Here is a 13,435-nt window from a genome sequence, read left to right on the forward strand (position 1 = left end):
AATACATATGTACGGAAATAAGAATGAGAAGTTTGTGTTCAGGTTTCTTCTAGTGAATTGACAATTTTTTATTTATTTTTTGTTAAACGGAATGTATTGCCTACATTTTCTTTACTAATTAAAACCATTAAGTGAAACACATTCCATTTTTCTAATTCGTATGTGTTTCATTGTAGATATATATTTTTTGTTATTGTATTGTTTGTACATCATTATAAGGGGGCAGCCATCCTGTCTGAGCTGCAGTTAGAGATGCTTTACAGTAGAATTCAAGGGCCATTCACACAGTAGATGGAAGATGACCAACTGAATAAATGGGAGAATGATCTGGGCATCAGAGTTGAGTGATTATTGAAATAATCGGGTTGGGAGTGATTGACCCCATTTACAAAAAAATAATAATTGTGAATTTGGACTTCTGATTCTGACTTCCATTAAATCGAATAGGAATAAAAATCGGGTTCACTAATTTGGCTTCCTTGAACAACAGTGTAGAAGATGGTGGTAATGGCAGCAGCCCAATTGCTAGCTCTGCAGCTGTGGGGTCCCAGGTTCTAATTGCAATCAAGGTCAGATTCAAACCTGGAACTCCAGCAAGGCACAGTGATAAGCCAACACACCTGTCCTTCCTGCTCAAAGCAGAGAACCAATATTTTGACTATTTTTGCCCAACAAATTGGATCAGGATGATGTGATCTGATTTGGCCCGATTTTTATCACACAGCCAATAATGACGAGCAACACTGCTAGGCATGCTTTATGTCCTGTGCAGAGGTCACTTTGCAGGAAGGGGGGAGGAGGTAAGCTGTTATCATTACTTATTGTAAATGGTGCTTCCTGTTTTACCTACTTATCTATATATACTCTATAATACTAGCTTGCCAAGGTAGCCTTGCCGCCCTTGTTGCACTGCTCTGCTCTGTTTCTCTCTTTTTGAATTTTGGCTGATGTTGTTCCTGGTTCTCTGCAGTTATTTAAATTTCTTATCCGAACACGCAAAATAATTAGACATTTGATTGGCAGTAATAGAAAGAGGGCCTTACCCAATTATTTTAATGAGTAGACAGCCTGTCTCTCTCCTATGATGCCACCGACAATGGAGGCTGCGATATCACATGACCTCTTGTCGGAACGCAATTGGAAGTGACAGGTCCAACTCTGCTCCAGTAAAATGAAAGCTGTGCTGTGATTGGTTGCTTTTGAGCATCAAACTGTTCAACCTCCCCCAGTATTATGGCGTTGGATCATTGAATCATGAAGAGTATGTGTACCAAGTGTAGTTGCGACCCATGAAGGCATGTAGGAGACTATGAAGAACCAACAAGCATTTTCACATTTATTTATCGAGATATAATGTTTTCTTTCCACTGCAATTCAAGAAGTGTCAAACTATTCGTGGTCAGTGTGAAAACTTCAGGATTTTAATATTTTCTTTTTTTTTTAAATGTTGACGTTGAAAATTTAAAACAACTAACTAATAATTCTTAAAGACATTTAACACAAAAACTTGATTTCTAAAACAGATCTGGCCATACATCCTCTTTAAGGATTCAGAATCTGTACTATGATGGGTAGGAGACGCTAATACTTTCAACTTGAAGATGCTAATTGTTTTTTTCTTCTTCTTTTAGATGAGAAAATCTCTATGAAAAGCATGGAGGACTGTACTATTACTGTTACACCAAAAGAAATAAGAACTCTCTTTGTATATTTCCAGTAACAACTACTTTCTTGCTTTGTGTAGAAACCAGTGAAGTACATGACTTTTTTTCATACCAACCTGGATAACAGAACAGGGGATGTAAATACGTAGCAAATGGTCTTCAGTGTTGGGTAGGACTGGCCCCTGATGATCTGATGGGAATGAAGCTTTTTTGTGGTCTTATTTATTTTTTACACTATCTACTTCCTTAAGACTATAAAAGCAACCGTCTTCCTGGACCTATGTACACATTGACTTCTTGTGCCGATACTTCAGCGACCAATCAGATGTATTATATTGTAAAAAATGCAGTGGATTGTATATTCTGTTCATCAGTTGTTGATGTAAATACATTTTCTACAATTAAATTTATCTCTAGAAATCTTAATATTTTTTGTTATGTTTAAAATGACCCTCCGGGCAGGAGCTGGAAGTCTGAACTTATAGGAGTTGATTACCTGCTATTTGTTTTTTACTGGGCTCTTGCTCATTGGCTGCTTTTTAGCTCAGCTCTATTAGGACAGAGCTGTGACTATAGTTTAGCCACAGTGTCTAATCTGAAGTAATCTGGGACACACCCCTGTCATTTTATTGGTTCAGACAGCATTAGAAGCAGCCAGAGGAAGGATATGGGTACCATAAATGTTCAATCATTTAGTATTCAATTTTTCTTTTCGATTTTGAAGTGGGCAAAAAATAATAAAATTGCAGTTCTGGCATTGCATTTTTTTTTCTTTTACAGTGTTCACCATCTGGGATAAATAAAGCAATATTTTAAAAGTTTGGACTTCTAAAATGGCTATAGCAATTGTTTAATTTTTTTGTTTCAGTTTTGGTAAAAATTTGAGATATTTTTGACACGTTTTTAATTTTTCAGAATTAAAAAATGTTATACTTCTTCCTGCTGGACCTACTTCTGGCTTTGGCTCAGAAAATTGAACCAAAGATTGCATGTGTGTTTTTAGCAGTAATGGGGGCATACGATCATCATAATCCAGTCCTGGAATAGCAAAGAGCTCTGAAAGGATATCCAAGGGTGCCAAGCTAGCTGAAAGAAACAAGTGTGTCGACGTTACCTGATTACCAGCAGTTATTAATTCTTCCAGGGGCGTAATATGGTTCAGGTGCTAGGATAGAAGTTCTCCAGAGCCTTGGAGGAGTCAACATCATGGCCATTAGAAATCACTTCTGAATGGATGGAATTAACCTTGAGAGCTTAAGTTAAAAAGTAACCTCAGAAGAGTTTGCTACTGAAGCCTTTTTAGTGAAATGAAAAAGGATATTCTCGTCCCAATGACAGTTTATGACTATCTGAGAGCATTTTGAAATTATCCTTATGTAAAGGCCCATTTACACTGAAAGATAAACGCTCAAACTGCTGTTTGAGTTACAGTTTTGAGTCATCACTTTGCATAAACTGTTAAGTAGCTAATTAGCTACTTAAGAGTTTATTAGCATGTAAATGAAGGCTCCTGCTCGAAGTAGATGACAGCAGGAGCGCTGTTATCTGCAAACAGCTGCATGGTTCTCTGACCTGTCAGCAGTCTCTGTCTGTCTGATGCTTATCAGAATATTGATGTGACTTTCAGTTTCAAACAATCCTATTATGCATAGCCACTAGCTAATGCTGTGATGATACCGTTTCTGCCTGCTGGGAGAAAAGTGTAAATATCACTTACCTCTACATTCACCTAAATAACCTAGAGACCATAAGTATACGGTCATGAGGATGAGCTGTGATCTTCATAATAACTGTCACATTCATCAGTAGTAATGTGATAGGAGTTTCTGTCCCTTGAGAACAGCATGTGTGGTACAGGCTATCCACCAAACACACTAGGAAGACTGGGGGGACTCTCTACTCCCCCTACTAAAGCTCCCTTCCCAATAAATGACCACCTACACCATTCTGCTGGCTTTTATCATGGAATAGCCCACAGCATTATTAAAACATTTTAATAACAATTTGTAAAAATGTAAAGGTTTCAAAAGGATTTCAATTTGTAAAATTTTCTAAAGGTTTCAAGAAGCTTTCAAAAACCAACAGTCCATTCCATGCTTCATAAAAAAACTTGAGTCCAACATTGAAACAAAAAACAAGGCATAAGAGAGCCCCATAAAATGGTCTGGAAAAGCCACCTTCTAGACCATTGCTGGCATGGAAAGTAAAAACTCCCGCAATGCTCAAGCTGTAACAACTTCCATCTCTGTAATTACTCCAACGATGTCCCGATACACCCCCACCACCCAGATAATTAGGTGGGCAAGAAGGTGTCTTCTTCCTTCTTCTCCTGGACCACGACTAATAAGCTTGTCCTCTTCCTCTTCTTTTCTTTCCCTAACCCTTCCACAGCCTTCCCATCCTGGTCGCTCCTCCCCTTTTTTAAACAAAAAACACGCCTACCCCAGTCCCTAGCAGCTTTATTTACTTTGCTGCTTTGCATGACTCTCTTTAGAGAACATTACAGTTAGAAAAGCTTAGTGGATGGTCACCATGAGAGAACACGACCCAACTGAAGGGGAATTTTCAGATAAAAAAGGAAAACTAAAGGTGCTTTCACATGGAATGCTTATCTTTCCAAAAAAATCGCTGAATCATTCAAATTTGAACAATAATCCTTCATTATTAGACACGGCCGACAATGAACGATAATTCCTTTGCTTATCGTTCATTTAATGCATGCAAAAAAAAATAATCATTGGCTCATTTTCTAATCGCTTCAGTCATTCTCATTTACTGGCACAGCGAACTGAATGACTCCGCGTTCCTGTAAAAAAATAAAAAAATAAATATATATATATATATATATATATATATATATATTCATTCTTTGTGATTAAACTGACTATTTCTCACAAAGTGTATAAGTACCCTGAATTAGGTAAGACTAGCTGATTTATAAACAATGGGGGGGAGGGGGGGGGGGCTACATAATGAATGAATAATTCAGGACACTGTTTCTTTAAATAAAATATTTTTCCCCAAAACAAAGTACTGTCTCTAGAAGGTCATTGGATGAATACATTATACCCCTGTAGAACCACAATTTTGTTATTAACTGGTAAGTACAGTCTCCTTCTATATAAATTCTGCTGCAAAATGGACAATCCAGAAGCTCTGGGGTACCTGCTTATCTCCGATTTTGAGACTGATGTGAGCTTGATTTGGATGTTTTTAGAGAGTTTCCACTCAGACCTGATATGTCAAATTGTATGCAGTTGATGCATTAAGGTTCTGAAAGTAACTACATATTATTGTGGCTTCCTGTGCCAGTAATACTGTAACCACAACTGTACTAATATGCTGTATGTCAAGGTATGCAGCATAAGACAAACATAACCGGGTTTCCTAACCATCCAAAAATTCCTGGATAGTCCATAAAAATAAGGCACTTTTTTCAGTGTATGTGGAAAAAAAAATAGATGCGGCCATACATTTTTTTTTTGGTTTAGATTTTTAGCAGTTGAGTGGGTTTTTATGAATTATGTATTATCCTTTTACAACTAACATTAATGGCTAGTAATGAGTTTATATCAGTATCTGACCTATAAATATGTATGACTTAAAATCCATAGAATTCAGTATGGATACCCAATCTGCCATTCAAAAATGACAGACAGACATTTTTTTATGAAGTTGTCCAGAAAAAAGAAAAAATCAGGGTTGCCAATCCTGGGCACAACATAATTTTCTCTTGCTTTCTGTTAAAGATATTTTCCAGGACTAAACTAATTCTGACCTCTAATTATGATAGGTCATCAATAGTTAATGGATGGAGGCTCGCCACTCAGACAGCGTTTCGGTGAGTAGCACCACCACTTCAATCCAATCGCAGTGCCATAGTGGCTGTGTCTAGTACAACGGCTCAATTCTATTCACTTGAATGGGAATGAACTGTTCTCAGGCTATGTGACTGAAGAATATATGATTTCACAGGCCTGATGGCGCTCACCGGCCGTATCAAGGGTGAGTGCAGTCCCCTCAAAATCCTTTCCCCAAGCACCCAAATCAAGTTCACATCTGGACTCTTTAATCAGCTGATTGGCGGGAATCCTGAGTGGTGGACCCTGACGATCAAATATCGATGACTTGCCCTGAGGGTAAAATGTTTGTCATCTAAGAATAGGCCATCAACAGCTTAGTCCCTGAAAATCTACGGTATTCAATTACCAAAATTTGTTACAGTCAATGGTTTGCTTCTGTTCTTGGTCATGTTAAAAAGTACATATTAGGACAATTTTATTGGATTCTTCTACAAAAAAGCAATAAATTCCTAATCCCTCTTTCACATGGGCATTTTGATTTTCGGCCGCTGGCATCGCGCCCGAAAATCGTATGAACGGGAGAAAGCCATGACCAAGTCACAGCTAAATGTCCCGTTTTCTTGTCCATTTACATGGACAGGTTGCAGCATGTACACGCCGCAGCCCGGATTTCTGTGGGCCAGGGGAAAAGACCTTAGCACTGCTAAAGTCTCTCTCCCCCTCGCCTTGCCGGCTGATAGCCGGCAAGGGGAGGGACTTAAGCAATGCGTGCCGTTGCTAAACTTCATTCCCCTTCCCTTTTCTGACTGCTCTCATAGGCTCCCATAAGAGTCTATGGGAAAGGCCAGCATATTCCCGCAAAAGATAGGACAAGTCCTTTTTTTTCCCGGTAGCACATAAAAGCAGCCTTCCGGAATGCGCACCATATGTGCTATCTTTTCTGGCTGACCGATTTTACGCACTGGAAAATGGGCCATCTGAACGGTGAAGATGAAGGTTTTCAGTTTTTAATTTCCTTTTTTGTTCCCATTATAGTGCTGTAAAAAACATGTTTTTCTCCAGTTTTTTTTTTTCTTTTGTGATTTTGTTCATACATGTACAACACAGAACTAGCAAAATTACGTGTACAGGTTTATGCAGCTCCCTAACGTTTGCAGGATCTCTTTTTCTATAGTTCACACCATCCATTTTGACTTTCAATTACTGACATGTAGATTCCCCTTTCATATTCAATGATGGCCATTTTATAAACCTGGTTTTTCTCTGTTTGGGTAGACATACAGTACATCCTAAATGTAAAAAATAAAAGATGGACAACACTGCACTGAGAAAATTTAAATCTATAGTTTATGTATAAGAAAACCTGACCAGTGGGTAGGCACTGCTCACTAGACATTGACACATGTAATGTCAGGCTTACTTCACAAAGAACAATCTCATGCCTGATGAAGACCCCATTTTGGAGTTGAAACATGTTGCCTATATTAACTACATTGGAGAATAAAGATTGCTCTTTGGCATATGTAATGTCAGGCTTACTTCACAATGTCCCCTGAGCAGAACTGACTGTGTTTTGTATGGTTCATTGTATCATTCTGGTGAGAGTTCGAAAAGATGAACTTTCTTTAATAGGACCGGAACAAGGCTTGCAGCTCTACCAACTAGTATCTTGTCCATCTTAAGGGTCTATTTTGGCTTTCACCGTTACAACTATACTCCTATTTGCTGCGTTATAGTACATCAAACAGTCACTAGTAACAGACAAAGATGGTCATTGATGATAATTATAGCATAATAGACCTTGGTTATGGTGCTGCATTTTGCCACGAAGGACAAAGGACTTGGTGTTTGTTTTACCCCTTTTCCATGACCTTTTAAACCAACTCCCAAATACCTTGCTTGCGAACAATACATTTTCTTTAGTGAGGAGAGTCCTGCACAGTTTCTGCACGGTTTTCCTCTTTTGGTAAGCACATTATTGTAGGATCGTTTTTATAGAGAAGTTCTTTCTTTGTTTTCAGAAGTATATTTTGAAAAAAAGGGCAACATAATTTTATTTTTGTTACCCTGAATACTTTGGTTTTGCAATTATTTTTATATACATGTCCCAAGAAAATAATCCAAGTATTCCACTAAGTACGGTACTATGTACAGTTTGCAAATATTCTATTCTGAATATTAAAGTAACCCTCTGGTTTTGGGACAAAATTCTGTCCTGGGACTGGAAGAATCAGGAGGTCTGTGATCTGCAGTTGTTCTCTGCAATCCGTTTGTTCTGGCACTTGTTTTGGCTGTCCAAAATGGTCACAGCAATTTTCTAATTACACTGATCTCTGATTGGCCAATGCGGATCACGTGAGCAGCTGTGGTCAATCAGAGAGCAGGTATAATACATTGATAGACTTACACTGCCAATGCACTGTGAGAATTAAGGTAGTCTGAAGATTTCAGCAGACCAAGCCTGTCAATGCAAAGGAGGTGTGTAGCCGGTGGATCAGAGAAGTGAGAGCGAAGAACAACTACAGATGATATACCCCTTGCACCATTAAACCTTGGTTAGAATTTTGCAATGAAACCAGAAATTTGTTTTAAAGCTGGGTTCTCCTATAGCCAGCCAGCCAGTTCATGGCATCTGCCACTCCAATTTTGATGCTGGATGGATCGGACAAAAAAGCTTGCATGCAGCGGTTTCCTCTCTGGCTGTGGATGCTAAATTGCTGTAAAATATATATCAACATGGCCTCTTTTATGTCCAGCTCTGCTATAAAACCACTGGTTGGACCCAGCTGATTAATCGGAACTTGGCCTATAAAGGGCCCTTTTAGGTTTTAACTTTTCTTGAAACGATACTTCCTTTGCAGTGAATTGGTGATGCCAACCCATAAAATGTACCACAAAAATGCAACTGTGGAGAAACTGACGCCCAGGAATACATCTTAGATCTTGTTTTTCTGTCTTTTCTAATTTAAAAGTTAGGTAGAAATAAAAAAAAATAAAGTTTTTGTTTCTCCTGCCGTAGAGTAATAGATTGTGTTTTAATCATTTTGTGTTAAGTATTATTTTCTGCATTCTGTAAAGGAAATAACTGTCAGGAAATGTAGCTTTATGAGTCTCCTCATATCTTTTGATCAAAGAGGATGTAAGGGTCCTAATTTATTTTTAAGTACAAAATGCTTTCCTGGTAAATGAAGTTCTACACTACAAAATAATTATAGATTGCCACTTGAAAAGGGGTAGATGGTTATTTCTCGCATCCAGCTCCATTTTGCATCTTCCCCCAATGCTGAAGTTTAAAACTAGCTTTGTCACCATCAATTGCAAAAAAAACCCCAACTTTTTTATTTCAAGATTTAAAAAAAAAACGTTTATTATAGTATCTGGTTGTCTGAAACATGTTAGTATCCTAATTAGAGATGAGTGAACGTACTCGTTAGCATCTCTATTTTCAAGTACCTGACTACTCTGATGAAAAGATTCGGGGGGCGCTGGAGGTGAGCGAGGGGTTGCAGGGGGGAGAGAGAGAGAGAGAGAGAGATCCCCCTGTTCCTCACCGCTACCCCCCTGCTCCACCAGGCCGCCCGGCGCCCCCCCCCCCCCCCGAATCTTTTCACCCGAGTAGCCAGATACTCGAAAATAGCGATGCTCGATTGCGAAATCCCCTTAACGAGTACGTTCGCTCATCTCTAATCCTAATGTTGTTTGTAAATAAAGAATATTTATAGAATTAATGTTCAATGTAGGTGCATAAAAACTTTCTCAAAACTATTTGATTGCAGGACTTTGTCGTATGGGTGCACAGAAATGATAAACTGCCTCATAAATACTGCAATGAAAAAACAATTTCGATCCCTTCACTTATTTCAAATTTTGCTTTCCTAGCCTTATACTTAAATGTCAAATATTCTTTTTCCCCATTCTATACGCAATCCCCTGTAATGTTGAAGCACAACTGGCTTTACTGAAGTTTGTAGAAATTTATTTAAAAAACAAAACATAATCTGACCTTTAAAGTTTAGCTCACGCGCATCCTGTTCCTATTGAACATCCCTGCAATGGTTTGGAGTCCATCCGTGGTAAATCAACTGATTAGACATAATTTAGAAAGACACATCTGTTTACGCTTGGTTGTGGGACCTTATATACAGTCAGAGCAGAAACAAAGCCATAAACATGGATGAATCGTCGACCTCTGACAAAAGGTATCAAGACAGAAATGCAGGGTAGGGTATAAAAGGAAGACCTTTGCAGCCACCAGAACAAATCCTAAAGCTGGGTATCCAGCTAAGCTGAGCAATCTTGGGTATACTAGTATACATAGGGTATACTAATAGACTAAACATGAGTCAACAATGTGATGCAGCAGCCAAAAAGGCAAACACAATTCTGGAATGTATTAACCCTTTCCAATCCACTGTCTGATGTCTGAAGACATTATGTTGGAATACGTCTGTCGGGGTTCTCTTACTGTATATTTCCTGCCTCTCTGCTATCGGAGCCTATCCAACGTGTCACCTCATGCAGTACTGGCTTTAGCCAGCATATAGCGCTGTTGTGTAACGGCACAAAAAAAGTGAGCCCCTTTGGAAAACCACGATACAAATTGGATTGGAAAGGGTTAAGAGAACCATAGAGTCTAGATCATGTGAGGTAATTATCCACCTCTACTCTACTTTAGTCAGACCTCATCTAAAATACTGTGTCCAGTTCTGGGCACCCCACTTTAAAAAAGACATAGACAAACTGGAGCAAGTTCAGAGAAGAGTTACCAAGATGGTGAGCGGTCTGCAAATCATGTTCTATGAGGAACAGTTAAAGGATCTGGGAATGTTGAGCTAGCAAAAATGAATAGCTGTCTACAAATATCTGAAGGGCTGGCACAGTGCAGAGGGATCAGCCCTATTCTCATTTGCACAAGAAAAGACTAGAAGAAATGGGATGAAACTGAAAGGGAGGAGACACAAATTAGATATTAGAAAAAAAACTTTCTGACAGTGAGGGTGATGAATGAGTGGAACAGGTTACCACAGGAGGAAGTGTTCAATGGAAGTGTTCAAAGGCTGGAAAAATATCTGTCTGGGATGATTTAGTGATCCTGCACTGTGCAGGGTTTTGGACTCGATGACCCTGGAGGTCCCTTCCAACTCTACCATTCTATGACTCAATTTGGGGAGAAGGGCTTTGGACAAAGAAGTGACCAAGGACTCGATGGTCATTCTGATAGAGCTTTGGAGTTCTACTGCTGAAATGAGAGAAATTTCCATAAAACAATCATCTCTGCTACACTCCTCCCTCCAATCAACACTTTATGGTAGAAAGGTAAGAGTGACAGGAGTTATTCCTTAGTAATAGGTACATGGGAGCCAGGCTATGAAAAGATTTGGTCTGAGGTTAAAAAAAAAAAAATAAATAACATTTTTTTTTTATTTTTAAGATATTCAGCGTTGAGAAAACCTTGAATTTTGTAAATTTCTGTAGCAGTTCAAAAATAATTATGATGTAAAAATGATCGCAGATAGTCCATTTCTGCAAAAGTGGAACAAACTACAGATGCAGCAAACTTTACCATGACCTTTTTTAATGTATTATAAATTAGTGTCACATTTTATTTACCCTTATATTTACTTTACAAAAGCTTGTGTTGTGTTTAAGATAAGAGAACAATAGCTTTTTAATGGCCTACGAGGCACAGGCAAGTTAAAAATCTACTACATCTGTGGTTTAGCTTCTTACCATTTGCACCTAGAAAAGGATGACACCCTGGCAGCTAAAAGTCATTATACAGAGATGTAACATGGCACTTACAGAAGTGGATGTACCACCATATGCACCCTTTTTCATATGAAGGCAAACAAATGGTTTTCTTCTCTTGTGCTTTTATCAATCCTTTATAAAACCATTTTGGTATGCTCCATCTGATGGTATACGATAGCAAACGGGCAATGTGCTTTTAAAAAAAGTAGGGTACAGATAGAAGCAGGCCTGTGCAGACCATAGTCTACTAAACAGGTGGTGGGGGGTGGCTTACATTTTCCCCAAGATGGGTTATATTATATAATGAGAGCAGCGCCTCCAGAGGAGTGGATAATAATTTTATGTACACTGGATAGTGCAGTGGGACACTCAGCTGGTGCTAGGCCACCAAATGCCAGCAAAAACAAAGATAAGGGGACAGTCGGCAGAACAGTATCTTGTACAAAAGGAGTATTCAAGTGTGGGAAGAATTGGCGGTGCTGCCAGCACATTACGCATAAGAAGAAAGAAATTAATATAGAACAGGAAACTATTCATATTAGACAAAAAATGGACTGCGACACACAACAAGGTATTTATTTATTGGACTGTCCCTGCAAAAAGATACATTGGAAGAACTGAAAAATAAACTCAGAACCAGAATATCTGTGCAGTATTCCCGTCCATTGAGCTGGCGCGCATGCAGGATGATGCGGTCGGCCAAGATGCGTATTCATGCAATACTTCTGCTGTGATACATTCTGCCGTGCGTATTCCCGTGGCAATTAGAGCATGCCGCGGTTTCTTTCACACTGCGGAATTCCTGTTTTTTATGAATGAATACAGGTTACCATCGGCTTCCATGAACAATCACAAATGATTATGCAATGACTTTTCATTGATAGTACATTTGGGACGCACTCTGCGCTCCAATGCACATTCTAAGCCTAACGTGAACACGTTTTCATTTGCACATGCCTCCAGAAGTTGTGTTACTATTTAATTGATTGGCGTCCATCATGATTAGAATCCCGTAAGTTTCCTTTCACTATAAATAAGGTTGATGTATGTATATATGTAATGAACTTGACAAAGGCGGTTTTATGCCGAAACGCGTTGCTCCAATGAAGACGTATTAATTCTTGTAACGTGGAATTATACACTCGTACCTGAAGAGCGCGGAGAAACTTTTTTCCTTTCCAAGAAGATTTCCAAGATGGGTTGTCTACTCTTCATTGTAACCTGTTCACAGTCTCCATGCATCGCTCATAGATTACACAGATACTACATAAGCCCAGTCCATCACTCACAAAAACTCTGTGACTTTTTAAGTTGCTCTCTGATTGTCTGATAGCGAATTTGCAGAATACTTATGTCTGCATGCTCAACAGCCACAGATCGAGAAGTGAGAGAAATGCTGACACGGGACTCCTGCTCCTCCAAGTTGACCTCAGTTGTTTGTTTCCCTACCTAGATGGAAAGGAGAATTACTGTACAAGCAAGATACTCAGGGTTTGGCTTCATTCAGGTGAGCTCATACATGGCATGTTTTTACGCCCGACAGTATATACACGACCCTGGGAGGCTTTGGTTTTCAATGCATTTGTCCACATGGACGAATAAAAACGTTGCACTGTGAAAAATGGAACATATACGCACCGGCGTATATGCAGTGACCAAACAGATCGTTCTGGAACGATCGTTTGGCCAATATATGCCGGTGGGTCCAATAGACTCCTATGGGAGCAAGGGAAAAAAGGGAGGTGGAGGCATTTTAGCAGTGTCCCAATGCAGGGAAAAGCTTACAGGTGCCTCTATGTAGGCACTGCAAGGAATCCTGAGGAATTTTGCGGAGCGAATGTTTTCTGGGGTGCAACGTAACTCAGGACTTGATTGCCCATTCATGCGTTTTTACGACGTCAGCAGGTGAACGAAAAAATGCCTACGCTTGTGTGAAAGAGCCCTTTATTTGTAGACTATTTGTAAAAGAACTTCTTCATTTTGGATACACTGGAACAATAAAATAATGATTGTGAAAGTTAACACATCCCTTAATTCTACTCAGTGGTGGCAGCTTTCATACTTAAACCTGTATATCAATGTAACATAGCACAAAATAAAAAAAAAATCTACCGGTACAAAAGCATGCGAAACAAAGCCATATATGACACCAGGAAGGAGGTGGTTACATGTATTCATCTCAGCTGCATCTTATTACTTCTGCAATGAGAAGACTGA

The 13,435-nt window shown here is 39.1% G+C and overlaps 1 protein-coding gene across 2 annotated transcripts in view; it reads left to right on the plus strand.

Annotated features, from left to right (window-relative positions):
* The window catches only part of MAN2B2 (mannosidase alpha class 2B member 2), a 38,201-nt gene extending 36,111 nt beyond the window's left edge, over positions 1-2,090 (plus strand). For both annotated transcript variants that reach the window (XM_066573307.1, XM_066573308.1), the window contains exon 19: positions 1,632-2,090. In XM_066573307.1, the coding sequence (XP_066429404.1) occupies positions 1,632-1,720 (89 nt within the window). In that variant the 3' untranslated portion in view covers positions 1,721-2,090. The remainder of the gene's footprint in view (positions 1-1,631) is intronic.
* Positions 2,091-13,435: the final 11,345 nt, after the last annotated feature.

The sequence above is a fragment of the Eleutherodactylus coqui genome, chromosome 7 (assembly GCF_035609145.1).
Source record: "Eleutherodactylus coqui strain aEleCoq1 chromosome 7, aEleCoq1.hap1, whole genome shotgun sequence".
Classification (NCBI taxonomy): domain Eukaryota; kingdom Metazoa; phylum Chordata; class Amphibia; order Anura; family Eleutherodactylidae; genus Eleutherodactylus; species Eleutherodactylus coqui.